Genomic DNA, 20,611 nt, shown 5'->3' with positions numbered 1-20,611 from the left:
TTCTTCGTCTTCCGCGAGAGAACGCCTAGCGACAAGAAGTTATTTGTTGTACGACAACATTTTTAAAACAAATGTTCCACGGTTTTTATTTATTTTATTTATTGTATCTATTTTATTGAGACACGGAGGTCACCTTCAATTTCGTAAATGGAATGCCCAGTATTTTTTCTCGAATTCGGATGAAGCGACAAACTCTGGGTAAAATAGTATTACACCAAACAGGGCTTGAAGTTAATAATTACTAGACTGCGGATCTTTATGCAAAATAAAAAATGTTTGCGTTTGCAAGACACGGGTGCGAAATAAAAATTTCTTTCATCATTTAGTTATCTTATCAAACTGAAATTAATACACTGATGTCCTTAAATCTGTTTAATGTGACCACTGCTTTAAATTGTGCGTAGCCATTTTTATCATAAATGCATAAAATCCGCAGTCTAATAATTATTGAGATGTTCTCAAACCTATTTCATTTTTATACGTCAAAAAATAGTCTAATAAAATAGTCTAAAGAGTCTAATAAATAATAATTTTAGTAATAATGGTTCGTTTTACCATTCCAATAAATCATAGGACAACTTGCTACTCAAGAGATGCTTGTAGACAATGATAAAGAGCGTCGACAGTGGTTTCCGTGATTATATTATTGCATCGTTTCATTTTTAATGCATAACGAACACAAACTTTTAGTCGACAGCACCCGGAAGAGTGGCCTTCGTTGAAATTCGTTTCAAAGCGAAGAAACTCGATCTTTTCCAAGTGAAAAAAACATTACTTTCAACGTGCACACTTCAAATGTTCACGGCAATTACAATTTTCATTAAATTTTATTTGCTCCTTCTGCAGAAGAATGCGAATAAAAATGTACGAACAAATTCCTGCAATCAAACGAGAGATGTGCAGTCTTCTGAAGTAGAAATTAATTAAATTAATTTGTACATAAAATACAGGGTGATTCTGGGAACTGGGACAAAAGTTACTGCTCTTTAATAAGTAAACATAGAATTGCACCTGACGGGTATTGTGACATATGATTTTTTCCTCTATCATTTTTTTCTATTTCTACTTGAAAAGGAGCAGTTATACTTGTTCCAGTTCACAGAATCATCCTGTACATTATTATTATACAGAGCGCCTCGCCAGATGTTACCACCTTGATTAACCTAGCAATATTTAAATTAAAATTTCTCTTCAAGTAATCATTTGCCGACATACAGGGGTAGTACTTTCTTTTTATTGTTGCGGAAAAAATATACGGTCCCATTTGAAAAATCAAAGTCGACCTTCACAAGTCCTTGACGCGCCCACCTACAAAAAAAAAAATAATAACACCACAACAACGTTGTTATGTTATTCTTTTTAGAGATGTCAAGGTGATAGTCCCTTTCATTATAATTATCCAAGGTCATTCAAGGTCACAGGCAGGTAAATTTTCCGAGTTGCAAGTATACCAATTCTATGTCCAGGGAGGCCCCACCAAAAATTACCAGATCTCAAAACCAGGGTGACATTAGCGCCATTCGTAGTCAACAAAACTCTCTCGAAAATTTCAGTTTGAAATATCAGTTAAAAGCGCCGAGTTTCATTAGCGTCCCAAAGAAGAAACACGTGGAAATATTCCGTGTCGACGGAAATGCGTCTGGCTGGTGAAGTTAAAACAGCTTGGAGTGCAAAGAGTTAATAGAAAAATTTTCGACGCTGTTAGGAAACTTTCGAACGCAACAAGCTCGGGACGCAGCGGGTAGCGACTACGCTCGGGTTTATTAACGGAGGGTTAAAAGGTCCCAGGCCCTAATTAACTCTATTTTGCCTGCAGATCCGCCGATCGTGTCGCTGAACCTGGGATCCACGCTGAGCCCGGAAGACATCAAGGAGGGCGACGACGTTTACTTCGAGTGCCACATAAGGGCGAACCCGCCCTGGTCGAAGCTCACGTGGATACACGACGTAAGTACAAAACCTGTCCAAATCTCTAAGAACAGAGGGGAGGGGCGGGGAGTCTCGTAGAATTCTGTAGGCAGCCGTGTATCGTCGGTGTTTCTTAACAAAGTTTCGCCCACGGTCCTCGAAGCGGAAGACCGTTTCATTTCGCTTGTCCTATCGCGCGACCTTATTAAACAGAAGCGTCGCGTCGCGTCGGGACGCTATACAAATTCCCGCGACGTCCGCATAACACACGAGGATTCGCGGAGAAGAATCCACCGCGTGTGACAAAAACCCTGCGCCACGGTGAAACTCTATTATTTACAACGCGAGCTGCGTAATCCGCACACTGCGATCTTCATGCGAGGGCGGAGCCCTTTTGCTCTCATCGATCTCGCAGCAACTGCAACACGATCGCGAGCGTTACGATTTTTAATATTTAGCAGGGTAATATTACTGGGGTTGCTCTTTCGTTAGTTAACACGGCTAATCTGCTACCGAAACAATTTAACGATATTTAATTCACTCGATGCGCAGTGTTCCCGCCGATATCGGGCTGGAGCGGTAGTTTACGATGTCAGTTGTTATTATAGTTATACAGTACATCCTCTATAGTTGCAAAAGCCTCGGGGAGGTTCGGTTGCAAAGTTCGTTGACGGACACTATTTTTTTGAGCTTCAAAGACCGAGCCAAACGTAGAAATTATTTAAAATAAATTTTTTTAAAATACCACGTTTTTAAAACGGACTAAAAAGTATGAAATCATTTTTTCTAGCCCCATACAGGTTCCTAACCCCGTGCAGATAGTCCTGAAAATTTGTGATTGTGAATTTTTAAAAGCTACGAATATACTTGTAAGATTTAGAAAGAAATTGTCATCCAGTTCTGAGTTATGTTTAAAATTTCAAGTCTCTATCTCATCGGCAAGTGAGTTTAAAATCAATTGTAAAATTTCTACCGAACAGACAAACAGACATACGAGAAAGCGACCTAATAAAAACGTGGTAAAATATTCAATGGCATACCTGGTGATTTGGCGACTTCCCTGTGAAAATCATGGTGAATGATATATTATGAAATTATTGAACAGAGAAAGAATTTTTACTTCACTCCTGCTTCTTAAAATCGATGCATAAAATTTTGATTTCTCTGAGACCCGCGGTCTGTTAATGTAATAGAAAATTCTAGATTTTGCTGAGTGATTGAAAAGTCACTTATTGAAAGGTTAATTGATTCTATTTATTAAAAGTTCAATTATTATCTTGGGTTGGTGGTTCGGCCATTGCGCATTGCAGCATCGAGATTCCGGTTGGATCTGCATCCAGTAAATCGTAAAGGGCGTGGAGAGCTGACCAAAAAGCCGGCCGAGAGCATTTCATAGGGACGAGGAAGGGCCTGGAACGGCTGCTGCCGCGGAATGAAGTCGGATCATATTTTTAAGATGCAATTTCGACGGGAATCTCTTACGATGTAACAGCTGCCGCCAGGCCACCGTTAACTCTCGCTCTGCACCGCTCTGCACCGCTCTGCAGAGCTCTGCTCGGCATTTCTCGTGAGCTACGACGCGTATCCGCTGAAAGATCCTCCGCCAGAACGTGAAGAACGAGACGAGCGAAAGAGAACGAGATTAGAGATCAAAAATCAGTATACAAGAAAATTTTTACCGGTCTCTGAGAAATCAAGGGTTCTCGAGGTAGATGTGTCCTGACAGTCCCGAAGAACACGGGGGTCTCGAAACCTCGACGTCGTTTATGGAATAAAAGGGAAATAGTTTTTCTGTAGTTCGTGTAATCTCTGAAACCTGGGTACTCTGGTAAATTCTGCTGGTCTCGCGGTCCAAAAGACACGGGTATGCTAGCACAGGTGTGTGCTACCTTTCATTTCTCGGTGGTAAAAAGCTGCGGCGAAGCTACGAGGAACAATATGCCTGATTTAATAAGAATTGTTGGAACCAACTTGCTCGAGCGATCTTAATTAGGCTACGGTGGCATGCTGTCATTGTAACAGCTGCTATTCGTAGCCCTGAATAAAATACGCAAATAAATATTAAATATTATAGCGACTGAAAACTTTTGGGACAAGCAAACATAAAAATTTGATGAGAAAATGGTGTTAGCATCGGAGTGTCCAATTGTCCATGCTTCACCGCGACTTGGAAGAGACTTGGAAGATTTGGAAAATAGCGGATGGGAAGTTCTGCCCCACCCGCCATATAGTCCAGACTTGACGCCTTCGGACTACCATTTGTTTCGGTCGATGCAGAATGCACTTTCCGGAATACGCTTCACTTCAGTCCAAGGCATCAAAAATTGGCTCGATTCGTTCTTCGATTCAAAAGATGACCGATTTTTTTTGGGATGGCATCCACAAATTGCCAGGAAGATGGGGAAATGTTGTAACTTTCGATGGACAATACACTGAATAACAGAATTGTACAAGATTTTCTTTAATAAACGCTCAAATTTCCTAAAAAAATTCCGGTTTTTAAGTTATAGACCCAATAAGATAAAGGATTCGTAAAGATCGTGGAGATCCAGATCTCGAGTCGTCGATCCAAGTAAATTAACGGGCTATTCCTGGGAGAGCTGTGGCCGTTTAAAGAATTGTCGCGGCAGTTCGTCACGGAAAGAATGAAGGAGCGCGGGACGACCGTAAAGAGGACATCGCCTGCATCGTCCCCGTCCTCGATCGTGTCTACACTGGAGAATCCCCAAAGGCGATCGACGAGATCTCGTTCTCGGCTTTACGACGTGTAACAGCGTGCTAGGACAAACTCGAACATTTCCCGACTCCAGAACATCAAGTCTACACGATATATCGTGCGCAGTGTGCAGGCTCGCGGATTCGCATAGCCGGTAGAAACGATCAAAGTACTCTCTGGATTCCTCGTTGTCTTTGTGCGCTCGGTACGCGCGCAATTACGTTTATCGAAGCGAATGAAGAGTCCGTGGATTTCCGCTCTCGTTAAACGCCGGTCCGCGAGACATCGGGAATTGTTCGATAAGTAATGCAATTCCCAGTAATTCTCCTTTGCCTTGGGTCGACAGTGTTCCCGGCCGGTCGACGACCGAGGGAAATGTGTTGGAAAATTTTCACTACAATTCGCGTTAGAAACGGAATGGCTGATTTTCGAAAAATGTACCAGAGTTTTCGGAAACTCTGTTACGTTCTGTGTTCCTTGTATCGATACGAAGACCGTTGTTTATTAAATATACAAGCAGAGTCACCAGATTAAAACTTGTCTCCCCACTCTGCCTTCCCCCTCTGGGACGCGATTCCCCCACGCTTCCGCCCGGTCACGCGACGCGTTCCGTCTCTGTTTGAGAACTCATTGAACTAAAGTGAATCTATGTTCTGTTTACGTACAGGGCCTGTCCGGAAAGTAATGCGACTACATTTAAAAAAAAATCTATTAAATATATGGGTACAAACCTTTAAATTTCTTCAAAGTAGGATCCTTGGGCGTCGACACATTTTTTCCAGCGCGGTTTCCATGCTTCGTATGCTCCCTGGATGGCGTTTTCTGGAACCTCTCGTAGTACCCTCGTCACAGCCTCTTTGACGCGTTCCACGCTTTCAAAATGGCATCCTTTTAGCGCATTTCTAATTTTTGGAAACAAGATGAAGTCGACGGGAGACAAGTCAGGACTGTACGGGGGGTTAGGAAGTGTTCTGATCCAACTAAGAAGTACCGTTTACTGTTTTCCCCGTAATATACGGAAAAGTTTTGGTTGGAAGTGCTCGACGAGGCTGCGACGAGGGTACTACGAGAGGCTACAGATAACGCTTTCCAGGGAGCATACGAAACATGGAAATCGCGCTGGTAAAAATGTGTCGACGCCCAAGGATCCTACTTTGAAGAATTTTAAAGGTTTGTACTGATATGTTCAATAGATTTTAAAAAAAATGTGGTCGCATTACTTTCCGGACAGACCCTGTAGCACGCGTGTGCTATCTTTTTCTTTGGGAGTGTAAATCCCTACCCATACCCACTAAAACCCCACAGCCCAGGGCCTTTCGACAGACCCATCTCGCTCATTTCCTCCGCCGGAGTCATCGCACCTCCGCTGGTCCGCTTTCCGCATTCAGGGGAACTGTATCCTCCAGCTCACTACCACGAGCCTGTTCTTGGCACTACGCAAGGTGCAGACCTATGAGCCCCCAACTGATCATCAAATCTAGAGAGGTTTAGTGTTCCAGAAAATCCCAGAGCTTCTCTGGTCCGTGAGGATGTAAGCGACGAGATGAATTCGAACGTTCCTGGATCCCATCTGACGGGTTTTCTTCCACGGATTTCGCAATACGAATAGCTGTCGCGGAAGAAGTTCCGCGGCGTAGCCCGGGGTCGTTCTCTGTCGATTAGAAAGGCTTGCCTGGGAATTACAAGAGGCCGTTGGCACGTTCTATCTGGCAATCAATCCCCGGGGTAGCAATCGAGCCAGGATTTCGAACTATCGGTCTTAAAAAAACGCTTCGAGCTATTGCCGGCGGCAGTAACCTTTCGAATGGCGATCGTAAAGACGAAGAAAGACTGGCGAACGAGCGAAACGGGTCGGAACGGGCCTGCAGAAACGGTTCGGGAAAAGGGATGCGCGCGGTCCAAAGGGTATGAGGTTAGTCGAGTGAGAAAGAGGGAGAGAGAGGGAGAAAAAAGAATTGCGGAGAGAGAAAGACACACAGTCTGTGTAATGGGGTACAGTGATTAGACTGGCTCCGCCATTCACGAGGACAATAGAGAGATAGAGAGATTCTGTAGGTGCGCGGACCATCGACGAGCCAATCGGCCGAGCCCGAAGCAGTTCGTCTCTCTTCGCCTGAAAGTGGATCGACCGACTAGACAACCGGAAGAACCCTATTAATGTCTTCCGCGTCCACCTAGCCAGATACGAGAGGCTGAAAGATCAAATGCTCTCTCTCTCTCCTCCTCTCTCCCTCTCTCGGTTTCGTTCTCGCGGAGTGGATTCACTGCTGCTAGTAATCTTGACGTCGTCGTTGCCGGCGAATGGACGGCCGCTCGCTTTTCACGGGGCCCTCTCCGAAAATTCCCAATCTCGTTCAAGGGGGCCACTGTACAGCGTCGGCCCTGTCGCGAGATCGAGGAAACTCGACGGCCGCGGTCGAGGTCGAGGGTCCATTTGGCATACAGTGGCGAACTTGTTCGAGATCGTTCGCGGAGAATCAAGAAAAGCTCTCTGGTAATTTTAGAGGGTGTATTTTATTCGTGAACTGCTCGGGCTTGTTTTTCTATCGGAATTAATTTTTATCGTGTGCAGCTCTGCTGCAGTACAATTTTCTTCTTCGGGTGAATTGAATTCAGGGGAGAAGGGTACCCCCTATTTGCCGGTACCGGATTAGTCACGAGACACTGCGACACGTGGGGGAACAGCGTCGAAGAAGGAGAGACAAATCTTGAACTGAGCAATGACAACATCAGAAACATCCTCCTCTTCTTTAAATCCATTGACTTATATAAGATTGTGCCTCAGAAATATTCATTTTGATTTCGGACAAATTCGCTACTGTCTGTCGTCGAAGCGGCGCGAAGAGAAGGCGCGAAGAGCGCAGGGGAGGGGGACAAAGACAGAGAGAAAGAGAGGAAATGGACGAAAGTTCAAGTTCCGCACGGTTGCACCGTTATATGATTTTCAAATCGACGTTATTGCTTCTGTACACGGATCGGTCGCCGGTACCAGGCGAGGGTAATGGGGTTCCGCGCAATGAATCGGCCGAGTGCATTTCCGCCTGAAGCCAGCCGTAGGGTGAGAGCAAGAAGGAGAGAGAGAGAGCTCGACAAGTCTCCGGACTTAATGCAGAGTTCGGAGGAATCGAAAACGCGGAGTGGTTACGAAGCGAGTGAGAGAGAGAGAGGTGTAACGGGGAGGAAAAGGGGGCTACGTCGGATTCGGCAGGCGGTACATCAATCAATTTCAGTCGGGGGCTGCGATCTCGAGCTGCCGTGCCGGAATTCCGCTTAAACTCGTCGCCTTCGAGACCAGACGCGACGGTGGAGTCGAGAGGAAACGAGAGAGAGAGAGAGAGAGAGAGAGAGAGAGAGAGAGGAAAGAGTACACCGGAAAACGTAACGTTTCGCTAGAATTCGATCTAGCGGGGCTCTTCTCCCCGGCAGAGATAACGGAATTTTCGGTGGAATCGTGTAGCCGGTCCACGGTCAACGGAATTCTTTCGAATCATTTGGACTAGCAACCTCGCCTTTTACCTCCCCCGAAGCTTGTCTCTTCCGCTCGAAGGCGCTCCGGGACCCGATCGAACGACAACGTTCCCGACCTCCGAGTCTCGCGACTTTAACGGCGGACAGCTCTCTGCGAAAAAGACTGTTTGCTTTTTTCACTGCGGCAGGAACTCGCCGGAATTAACGCACTGCGGGTCGAGAACGTTTCGCAAATATTCCCCCGAAACCAACGGGACTTTTCCGACCCTTAAGATCTCGAAAATGCAACAAACATGCACCCGAAAGGCTTGCAACCCCCATCCCTAGAAAACAATATTTTCTCTACCCTTAATAATTTGCTCACAATAGTGAAAAAAATACATGAATTGCGGGAGGTAAATTCGAGTGTGTTTTCGTTTTTCTTTCATCTAATTAACAATCAAAAAAAAGTAAATAGCTTTTTAGTAGACCTAGCATGTAGTCCCGTATAAAAAAAACTTCGATGACCTTGACAGTAACACTGAGAAAATTTTTTTCTGTCCGGGGAGTTCGAAGATGAGCCGGGGTGTCCAAAACGCAACTGTGTTTCGTGTTCGCCGCGCGTCGCTGCGCCGGGTATTAAACGAAACATCGTTTCGGGGGATTTGTGCCCGGTCGCGAATAAAACCGGGATAGATTCTCTACTATTGCGAGCACGTCACCGGAGGGCGCGTCTCATGCTGTACCCGATAACTTTTACGATCGCAGATATGACGGTGTGGCCCGTCTTTATTACAAATTTATCCGTTCCGGAGTCGAGCGATAGGGCCAGGAAGATCCTCTCCTCGGCACGGCTTGCGCCGAGGCGAGGCGCGGGTATGGGGCCACCGTAAAAACACGCGAGAACATCGTCGAACGTCTCTCGGCTCGAACGCGCGAGATTCGAGATTCGGGGGTGAGAGACTCCGCGGATCGTCGAACAATAACGCGGTATTCTTTATTACCCGAGATCCTTTGACTCTGATACTCCTTTGTGAGGATTGACAACGCTACGGAGGTGCGGGAAGTCGGCAGAACGAGACTGACGGCTTATCAGAGCCGGATCCACGGTTAGGAACGGCACCGGCGGCTGCGCTTAGTTGTTTAATCAGACCGGATGAAAAGAGCGCTAGTTTCGTTATCTTTTGTGCCGTATCCCTTTTGTCTCGGCTAACGAGGAGACAAAACGAATGCGTTTGGTTCAAGAATCCCCGACTCTCTTGGACAAATTAACGCGACAGCAAGGTGGAGACAGAAACGGTGACGACGCGCCCCGAAAAAAAACCGAGCGAGACGGCCTGGCTGCGCGGTAAATCATCAGAAACCTTGTGTCTGCTGTTTACCGTCTTCTCCTCTAAACACCGCTTCGAGTACTCTTTCACCCATCTCATTTCCTGGGGCCATATTATATCGTCATTTATGAATTTTTAAAAATATATTACGTGATTGCACAAGTTCGTGGCCAATTTTCATAAATGTCGCACACTGTACTGCACGGCGCATGTGTAAAAGATATTAGATAGTCACCATTCTTTTCTAGAATTAGAATTACATTAATACATTTCCTACATTTATTTTCTACAATTGGAATTACATTTATGCGCGTTTTCCACATTTATTTTCTGCTATTAGAAAAGAATGTATTCTTTAAAATTATAACCATTGAATTTTATTTTCAAATCCGGCACGAAAACTTATGCAATCATCTGATATTTCTGAAGGTACTTCTTGTGGACACATTAATTTTGCAATCGTTCCTAAGATAGCAGGTGTTCGTCTAATTAATTCGCAATAGTTCATTAAATATACAGGGCTAGGCAATCGTTTTCTACAAAAATGAGTAATTAATTCAGTCAGGCTACACGTAACCGGTGCGTTCGCGGGGGTGTATTATGGCAATGGTGGTAAGTATCGGCGAAATGAGTCGAGGCAATCTCGAGAACAGAGTAGACCCGTTGAGCCGTTTCAGTTTTCGCGTGGCGGGTGATTCGGCGAGGGCAGCGGCGTGTTTCAATTAGCGAAGGGATCGGCGTGGTCCGCGGAGGGGATCGTTCACGGGCGGAGTTACAGCCAACAAGTAGATAAAACCGGGACACGGCTCGCCGGTAGTCGGTCGAAGACCTTGCCAAATGCAGCCGCGTCCGTTTAATCGGACGAGAGACGTCCCTCGAAATCGTTCTTTGTTTTCCGCCCAGGCATTCTGCTGCTCGATAAAAGTTCCCGCGGTCTTCTTCCCTCCTTTTTTCTCCCTCCTCCTCTCTCTCCCTGTCTTTTCCCCTTTCTCTAGTTCTCTTCTTGGCTCCCTGCCTCCCCCTCTCTCGTTACGCAAGTTTTTCTTCGTCTCTCAACCATTTCCTCCATTACACCGACAGACTCTCCCTTTTATCCCATCCCCCGAGGGCGAAATCCGTTCGCCGAAGATAATTCGAAATCGATTCGGAACGAGGCCATTTGAATACTCGGGGAAGGTGGCACGAAACGACAGACCGGATCAAGATTTCTTCCCCTGCTACGACCTTCAGTCGCACGAGCTTCTCTCGCCAACTAGACTACTTCGAACTCGCATGGCTGTGCGAGCTACTCCTCGATACGTTGGAACAAAGGAAAATGTTCGAATGACCCGTTTCCTTCGTTTCACTTGAACTTAGATGTTAGAAGATTCCAGATACGAGGTCTGTTAAAAAAATACGTGGACTGACGTCATAAAACAAAATGTACTTTGTTTAGTAGTTACATGTGTGGGTCCCCTTCAAAGTACTCTCCTTCCCGACGCACACACTTATCCCTACGGTGTTTCCACTTGTTGAAACAGTCCTGGTACGCTTCTTTTGTAATATCCTTCAGCTTTTTCGTCGCATTTGCCTTAATCTCGGGAATCGTCTAAAATCTTCTATCTTTCAAGGGTCTTTTGAGTTTGAGAACAAGAAAAAGTTGCAAGGAGCAAGGTCAGGTGAGTAGGGGGGCAGGGAAGAACGGTGATCAAGTGTTTGGCCAACAACTGACGAGTTCTGAGGGCTGAATGGCACAAATTTCGTAGCAATGCGGTGCATCTTCCAAATTGAATTTTGAGAAGATACTTCTTGTATTCTTCATACAAAATCGCTGAAGTTAATGACACGGCATCAACCACGACGTTGACACATGTCTGACAGACCAGAATTTGTTTTATAATTTCACAGACTGATTTGTCCAGACATAGAAAAGTGCTGATTAGTTGTCAACGTCGTGTATAACTTAACTTCTCAATTTTAACTTCATAAATCACATTGATTTTCTTCTGGGATTGAATGAACTTCTGTGGTTGGATTCCCAGCGAGAGTGTTCAAGTATGAAACGGAATTGGGTGAAGATGATTATCCCGGGATCTTTCTCCCGACTATTCCCGAGGAGCGTACAAGGATTAACTGAGCCATCTCCGGAGCAGTAAATTCGCAAACTTGGAAAGAAACGGCTTAACCGCGTTGCAGGTGATCGACAGAGGTTTGACGACCGAGGAAAGACGAAAGGGTGGATCGTTTGCGATCGTTGTAACCCTGCGCATCGATTCCATTGGATGAGTCGTGGTTCCGTTAGCGGCGATCGAAGACTAGTCGAGATTCGTCGAACGGATACCCGACTCGAATCCGATTAAACGAGACGATTCTGAGCTCGGATCGATGAACGGACCCGTTCGCGGGCATCGAGAAGGCGCTAACTCGATTAAGCTCGCATTGTAATCTATGCGAGTCGGCTTCGAACGAGTCTGCGCGTAAGGCGAAGCGAGCGAGACCGGGTTCAGCCCGCTTAGCATAGGTTAAGCCTCGGTTAAGACCAGGGATTTATCTTCGATTTAGCCGCTCGAGGAGTTTCGTTAAACGCCTCGGCAGGGTCGAGGCACTCCGGAAAAATTAATAAGTCCGGGCTTCCCGTCACCGGGCCCCGTAAACGTTTCGCATGTCCTCGGTAATTTCTACGAATCACTAACTTCAAACACAGCTGCCATAGCTAAAAAATTGTCACAGCGAGTTCGTGCGGTGCTCAATAGAATCGACAGAATCTCTGCTTCAATCTGACGTTCGCCTGGAAAAAACAAAAGAAGTGCCTTGAAGAGAAAGAAACGCTCTTTCTATTGCTTTTCTGCGCAGGATTCTACGATAATTTTTTCGCTCTCTGGAGCCAGTTTTAGTTAACAAGCCAACATTTACTTCAATGTTGAATAACTCGAATAAAAAAAATCGCATAATATTCAACAATCACACAATTTACACAGGAAAGATAGCCCTTCCAAAGGATATTAACGAGACTTATCCAAAAAATTTGTTTCTCCCCGCGTGATGTTACAAAATTGCACAAAATTTTTGTTAACCGTCAATGTTGTCTTTATCTCGCTATAACTTTGTAAAAAACCAACATAGCAACAATTTGCAACAAAGCATCTGAAACTAGAGGTTTCACGCTTTCGAACCATTGTTTAACGATATCGATACAGCAATTTTTGACGGAGTTATGATCATGGAAACTTCATTCTTTTGAGGAATGTAGTTCTCTTCTGACCCCTAATGAGCGACATGAATAAAACGCTGGTTAAATATTGTGAGACCACAGATCCAGAAGGACACGGTTACGCTCGCAAGCATCAACAGTGAACACTGTTTTTCTTTGCCCCAACTATTTTTCTGCCAGGGGATCGATCCATCAGCCTCAGGAGTTGGACCTTGGCAGTTTTCGAATATCCCATCCGCTTAGGGCTGGTTCCAAGACGGCTAATTAATTTTGTGTCCTCGTTTACGTCTGCACAGCGGACATCCACAGCACGAGAAACATTGAAAGGCTGTGTTCTCGGCGGGAACGTTCGTTTCGGAAGTAGTTGGAGACTTTTCCGGTCGATTCGGCGCTGCGCGGAGGTTTCCGCGAGTCACCGAGCCCCTGGAATCCGGAAAACTCGGCGCGTTCGGAGATTCGACGTATCGGTAACCGGTTGCATCGGGTCCGCTTTGAGAAGGCAACTGCGAAACTTTAATGTTTCCATTCCGCCCACCGGCTGCTGCCGTACTCTCTCTCTCTCTCTCTCTCTCTCTCTCTCCCTTGTGTCTGTCTCTAGCCGCCCGAGCCTTTCGAGTTTCCACCCCTGTTTTCCAGCTCGTCGTTCCGCCGGAGTAGAAACGATAGAACGATACCGTTTCCTGTAGCCAACTCGAGCGTTTCCGTTTGTCTTTTATCGCCCAGCCGCCCCCGCGACGGGGGAACACCCCCAGCCACGCGCTTGTCTTTATCCCGATCTTCCACTGTTTGTCGCGCGTGTCTCGTTCCTACCGCCGTTGTGTCGTGCTGTTGCGATTAATTGTGCCGTATCCCTGGTGGCGGCGAAGTAAACAGCGGCATCGGGGTTTATAATAGTTTGGCGAAAAGGATAACGCTTGTTTATGGGCGACAGGTGTTTGCTCGAGTCATACCAGCGCTCTAGACCTTCGGATTCAGGGTCTCTGGGACTTTGGAGCCTCTGTGTGTGGGGACTGTGCGATCTTTACCCACAGAGTTTAGGTATCTAGGTCTCTGGACTCTAGGATTCTAGAACTTTGAGACTTTGGGACCTTGGGAATCTAAAACTTTGGGACTTTGGGATTTTGAGAGTTTGGGGCTTTGAATCTTGGGGACTTTGGGACCTTGAGATCTTGGGGCTTTGAATCTTGGGGACTTTGGGACCTTGAGATCTTGGGGCTTTGAATCTTGGGGACTTTGGGATCTTGAGATCTTGGGACTTTGAGAGTTTGGGACTTTGACAGTGTGGTACTTTGAGAATTTGTGGCTTAGAGAGTTTGGGACTTTGGTACTCTGAGACCTGCGGGCTTTGAAGTTTTGCAACTAGAAGATCATCGACCATTAGAACCTTAAGATCCTCGGACTCTAGACTCTAAAGTAGACTATACTAAAGTAGACTTCTAGGATCAGCACGCCCCTGGCCTCTTGGATTCTAGAATTCTATAATTTGAGTAATTCTATGATTCGAATATTTCCGAAATCCTGGACTTTCAGGCTCTAGAACTTTAAAATTTAGAAACTTTATGAGTGTAAAACTTAAGGACTTTAAGACTTTACGACTCTAGGACTCCCGCGCGAAAGGAGCCTCTTCAACTCGACTCATAAAACATCCACCCTTTCAGTACTCGTTCCACCAGAACAACCCTCCAAGTTGATGGTTAATCCTGCTGCTTTCTCGGAGCTATCTTTCAACCCAACAATATTTTCGTTTCTGTTTAATGATAGTAAGATGGTCCGTTATTTCTTTACACCGTCACAGACTTAACGTTTCAACGATGGTTTTATGCTTGAGAAAAATTTTCTTACCGCTTCTACACTTCATTACTATTAACAGGTTTCTTAATAACTGTATTATACCAAAAGAATACTAAAAAACTGGTTGGTTCCAACTGTTCCAAGCAACATCTGTAGAAATAATCCTTTCGTACAACTCATAATTTAGAAGTTATTCGAGGTGATCGAGTTAGGTGTGATCGAGTGAGAACGAGGTAGACGAGAGCAGAGAGGAAGGACAGTGTCGACGACAGCGACACCGCGGCTCTATCGGCCGATCTGCGGGACACAGGGTCGGGGATTCATCCATTTCCCGTCGGACTTGGTTCCGAGGGAGGTAACCTTGGAAGGGTGCGTGCACGGAATATCAAGGGGGCGGTGTAGGGGTGGTTGTGAGGCGGTGTACGCGAAAGGACGGTTAACACCTACTTTATGTAACGGCGACGTGCGAGACAATGCCGTGGCCCATTGTACCGGCACGGTTGTACGTACCACGTGCTACGAGTAATTCCACCCTTATTCCGGATTCCGAATATTCTCAAAATGAAGCTCCCGGGCTTTTGGGCTCCGTTCCAACTGCCTCTTCCTGCGGCTAGACCCGTTGCATAAAACCGGTGGCTGGCTCCCTCCTTTCCCCTCCGCCCTTTACCACGGACCTACCACCCCCACCCAACCCCATCTGGCAAACCATGTCAGGCTTCAAACGGAAACTTTTAGCATCGGTAGCCGGGCAGCTCTCTGGGCAGGGCCCGAGACCACCTCCGAACTCCCTCCGTTATCGACGACTTTGTTAATCGACGTGCCCTGGGCTGGCCCGATCGTTCTCGTCGCCAGTTACTCTCCCAAACCTTGTATCGCCTAATCGCCGATCGTTCCGCGAACGGTTTACGGCCGAACGACCAGTTATACACCCGGCAAACGATATTTCAGACTTTAGCTCGCTCGACGAGTTCCGTCGTATGGACTGCTCTATGCTCGTTGCTCGCCAGAGGTAAAGACCAGAGCTGAGAATTTCGCGCGCTGCCTCGCTGATACGAGCTCCTACCTCGTAGCTTCTACTTACCGAGAACTGGCTCGCCTCGAGGCAGAGCTAAGCACGGCTAGAAGATATGAGAGATTCCGAACGGATCACCGGCGCACGGACCGTCCACGAAAAGCAAGAGTTATGCTCTCGCGAAACGGAATCCTTCGCGCGATCGCCTCTTAACCTCTCCTGCGATCCTCCACTTCTCGAACTTCATAACGACGGTAAAGAATCGGATTAGCTGCTTCTATACTGCGTACAACTATTCGAGTCGGCGAAGGTAAACAAGCGCAAGTCTTAGACAGTCGAGTACAAACGATCTAGAGTTCAGCAGAGAGCTGAATTTACCTTATAGTGTTTCTACCATGTCTGACCTTGTGCGGTCTTGGAGAGGAGTGTGTCGTATACGTATCAATTCGTTTGGGCTCACGCTTTCGTATTTTGGGACTTTGTTTGGATTTGTTACGAGGTAAACATACTAAAAGTCCCTACTTCTAGGAGGTGAGTGCAGGGGAGCACGTAGAAGGTCCCCTTTGTCGGTTTTCCGCTTATATCTCGGCAACTATGCGACCTAGCGATAAGACCATTCTATAGAAAATTAAAGCTGATAAAATTTGCCATAAGATTGATTGCATTCAGTTTTTCGCTATCTTGTATAGCTTCCGAGATATCCGCGCTCAAAGTTCACTAATTGTGAAAAAGTTGCCTTATTTGACTAGCTAACTCTTCAGCACAATTAGTGCACTTTGAGCGCGGATATCTCAGAAACTACGCGAGATAGCGGAAAACTGAATCGAATCAATCTTATGGCACATTTTGTCAGCTTTAATTTTGTATGGAATGGTCTTATCGCTAGGACGCATAGTTTCCGAGATATAAGCGGAAAACCGAAAAAGGGGACCTTCTACATACCTCCCCTGCACTCACCTCCTAGGAGTAGAGACTTTTAGTATATATACCCCGTAACACACACACAAATCCAAACAAAGTCCCAAAGTTAAAAACTATGTTTCTCCCATTTCCCTTTACAACTTTTCGTTGACTGGACTATACACAAGCATTTCATTTAAAAAATTGAAGCTCTCCTTCAATTCTAAAAAATGATGTACATTCTTAATTTAACTTATTGTTTACCGAATTCTCGTCCGAAAGGATTAATGATGTAAAAATAAATACGTTTTTCAAAGCGGAGCCTCTCAAAATACAATCGAAACAATACGATCGGACAAAACGGGTGTATTAAATCGCCGTCCAACATTAAATAAATAAATCGGCTCGGCCGTCGAGTTAGCCGAGACTTTAATTGGCCGGCGCTCGAAAGGCGAGACTGAAGTTCAGTCTGGGCCGGCGTTCTTCGCGCCGATCGATCCCCTAACTTTATCGGAGTATGTAACTAGCCATTTTTCTTAATCATCCCCTCGTGCCAGCTATAGCAGTGTATATCCGGTACGGTAAAATGCTTTTTCAAGAATAATAGTTCCCGGTCGGTCGGAACGAACGCCGTCTTCTCTTCTCTAGCCGGGCTATTTATCCCCGTCCGCGATCTTATTCCCCGAGACTACCGAGTCGAATCGACTGGAACGGGAACGTGCCCCCGCGCGGGGGTGGCTCGGTTACCCGGTGGTGGTGTTCCGGCTAGGATTCGTGCGACGAATGAATAGCAACGTTGTCGCCATTGTGGCCTCGTTACGCGGGATTGTTGCCGTTCCCGGCATTCGATATGCGCCCGCCACCGGAACACGCCGATCACCGTTTTATCACGGATATCAAGCCTCCGATACCTTCTTCGTCTACACTTTCCTGTTTTCCACGTCGTCACCGGGTTATCCGATAATTCCACAGACAGATTATCGACAATCCATTGTGGGAACATTATAAAATGTAATCCTTGAGACAAGTGATGCTTGAGGTAATTTGAAGCAGGTTTCTCCTTTGCGAAAATCTTCTTCGTGGTTCCGTTGAGGAGCTATTAACGAAAAACGCGAATAAAACGTGATAGCCGCGCTCCGATTGGTCCACGCTTTTCTTTAATAACTCCTGGAGAATACTCTCGCAAAGGAAAAAGTTATTACTGGATCTTTATGCAGTTATAGCAAAATTGAGTGGATTACATTCAAAATTGTTGGAAAATTTTAAAAATTGAACATGTCAATATATGATTTCTCCTCTGTTAAAATCATTAAGGGAAGAAATAACATTCAGTTCAGTTTCTATTACTTGCAATCGATGCAGACAATTTGTATTTCGCTTAAAGATCCGCAGTCTAGTAATAAATATTCATTTTAACACTGAACCTACCACCACCGGTCAAAATGACCGGTTCCAGATTGATTACTTTTCAATTATTGGAATAATAAAAATGATTTTATAAGAATTGACTGTGTAAATACCTTTAGCAGAGCACGTATTGTAATAGGAGCCGCAGAAAGTCTGAATAAAATCATTCTTGTAATTTTTATAAGGGAACATTATAATTTGCATAAAGATCCGTAGCCTATCACCTCGTTCACGGAAGTACAACATTTTTTACACACCCTGTATAGTACTCGTTACCGAATCAAATCCGTGTTTTCGCACGCGAAGGAGGTCACAATCAACCGTGTGATTTTATTATTGAAAACCGTGTAAAAATATCGGCAATTTCGGTGAGGTGAAGGAAATTGGCCTTTAATTGCGTGATCATGGTGACGTATAGCAGATGACCATCGCAGGAAGCGGAGGAGGCGAGATAAGATGGTTTCCGCAGCGTCTTTAGAAGAAGCTACTGGGGAGAGAGGTCTGTGACGAAGAGGGGATAAAGCGAACGAACGAAGGCAGGAAGGAAGGAAGGAAGGAAGGAAGGAAGGAAGGATGGAAGGATGGCCACGAGTTGTTGGCAATTTTTCAAGGAATCAGTGCGCCGTCTGACCGGAATGAACGCCCGGCTCTCTAGCTCTCCTAGCTCCTCTAGCCTCTTTTCTTCAGTGGCCCCTCGGCTCGCATTTTTTCTCCGTCTGCGCCGAGACGACCAGAAGCGGCGAACGCCGAAAGAGGAGGCTACCCGCTGCCGAATTCCCGTAGAATTTCGGCGTGCTGGCCGAAGAGCCGAGCCACGAATCTTTCGGGATCGAAATGCGAGAAGAAATTCGATGAATCTTTCGGATAGCCGTTCGCCGCGAGATTGGACGAGCCAGATATTCCGAGGTTTTGTTGTCGGACACGCCCTCGCGGGAAGGAATTCCTCGTAATCGGATGTCGCCGATAGCGATCTAGTCCGGCCCGATCCAGAAGAGAAGCTTAACCCCCTCGGGAAAAAACAATGTTCGATCTGTCGCGCATTACTCCGACGGAATTAGGTTCGGCGGCTAAGTTTCCTCCTCTGAAGACCACGATAAATGTTTTCTATGTTCGGTAGTTGAAGTAGGCGTGGCTTTACTGCTCCCGACGGACCGAGACCAGTGCCCCAGAGAGCAATTTCTACCCCTATCCAACCCAAAAAATTCTGGCTCGTCCAATTCGCGGAGAAATATTATATTGACCAAGGAAGCTATCGATATCCACGGAACCAAAATGGCGAATGTCCCCAGCATGGAACGAGCCTGTAAAAGCGAGCGAGCGCGCGCGCTAATGCGAATCGTCTCAAGGATCGCGTCGCAGGTTCTGGTTTAGCGTTATTAATTCGATTTCGGAGCACAGTTTCCCCGAAAGCGAGCTGATCCTTTGATCGTTGACGTCGAGGATCAGCTACACGGAGCACTTTCCTTCTGCTAATCAGGTTTAGCCGGGTTAAACGAGGATCGCAACCGAGCCCCCTGTTTAATCCCTCTCTCCTGTCGCGAATCCTATCGGCGAGTTGAGCCTAGTCGCGGCTAATTACGTCGTCGAACCGAAACAAACCTTGCCGACGACGCATTTTTTCGGAATCCTTCCTGTAGCCGTGTTTGCTCGAGTTGGGGCTCTATCCGCTGAAGATCCTCTTCTCGCACACAAAAAGGTTACATTGACATTGTGACACAAGCACAACAGAGACCAAACGCGTAGTAGAAGGGGAAGGTGGAGTGGGGAGAGAAGTCTTAATCTGGCGACTCTGCTCGGGCAACCGGAACAGGTTCGACGACTACACTCCCGTTGGAGTCTCGCGGTGGAGGCTCGATCGTTTTAAGCAGAAGTGGAGGCAGCCTCGGAACGGGCCGCGAGCGTGTCATAAAGCTCGCCATCGCGGTACAGCGCAGCGGCTGGGGGCGGCTAACAACTATTACCGTGAACGAGGAACGTTTCGGAATCGTTCTCCTCGAGCGGCGGCTGTATTTCGAACGAATCGCTTTCTCCCTCGGAGATCCCCCCTCCGATCCCCTCCTCTCTGTACACGTACTAATGCGTCGAGGGCGCGAGAGCTCAGGCTCGCCGCCAAAGAAAAGAATTCGAAGGTACGAGGGAGGTTTAACGAGCACGAGTGCAGCCAGTATTCTGGTCGAGTAGGTTGCACGGTGGCTTGCTCGGGTTCTCTCCGCCCACCCACGCGCCCTCGTCCCGCTCTCTTGCTCTTTTGCTCTCTTGCTCGCCTCTAATTCTTTCGTTTACTCGTGGCTTCCGGCGCGGCGGCGGGGCGCCATCGCGATGTGTCGCAGACGGGCCCGCTACCGATAAAATCCAATTCATTCTTTTTTTTACTTTCCCCTCACCCTCTCTCCTTTTTCCTTTCCCTCGCTCTCTTCCTCCCCGCCACACAGCGTTTATATGGGAGCTCGGGGAGAAAGTCGTAACTCTTAAACTAATTGATTTTCGAGTGAAGCACCTTAACGAAATACAAATCTGAATTGAATGGTAAATTAAAAAAATATACATGTTCTTTCAAAACTTGAAGAGAAATCTTTTAATATCTTTTCTCATTCTATCAAAATGATGTTGGAGTGACGTAAGAGTCACACAATAATATTTTATTTCAGCGAGTTTCGATAATGTTTTATTTCATGTGATCCTGTTGTGTTTTACTTTCTTCTGATGGACCACTCGCCTTTTGTCAGTGCAGTGTGCAACATCACGACTTTTATATGAAACTACACAATGTACGTGTGTCCTTTTTATTTTGGAGTAACCCCCAGTCCTCGACAAATGAAATTAAAAAACAGAGTCAGGGGCAGTATCAATTTTAGAAAAAAATTGTCGATCTTACACATCGAATTGTTGATCCTTTTTTCATTGGACGA

The 20,611-nt window shown here is 46.2% G+C and overlaps 1 protein-coding gene across 1 annotated transcript in view; it reads left to right on the top strand.

Moving 5' to 3' along the window:
* LOC143210469 (MAM domain-containing glycosylphosphatidylinositol anchor protein 1) overlaps positions 1–20,611 on the top strand; it is a 531,502-nt gene that overhangs the window by 459,567 nt on the left and 51,324 nt on the right. Inside the window, exon 9 of the mRNA XM_076427361.1 lies at positions 1,817–1,947. Within this exon, the coding sequence (XP_076283476.1) occupies positions 1,817–1,947 (131 nt within the window). The remainder of the gene's footprint in view (positions 1–1,816; positions 1,948–20,611) is intronic.

Source organism: Lasioglossum baleicum, chromosome 7 (genome assembly GCF_051020765.1).
Source record: "Lasioglossum baleicum chromosome 7, iyLasBale1, whole genome shotgun sequence".
In the NCBI taxonomy this organism is placed as follows: domain Eukaryota; kingdom Metazoa; phylum Arthropoda; class Insecta; order Hymenoptera; family Halictidae; genus Lasioglossum; species Lasioglossum baleicum.
The sequence above is the reverse complement of the archived record's forward strand: the minus strand, read 5'-3'. Positions and strand labels throughout refer to the sequence as shown.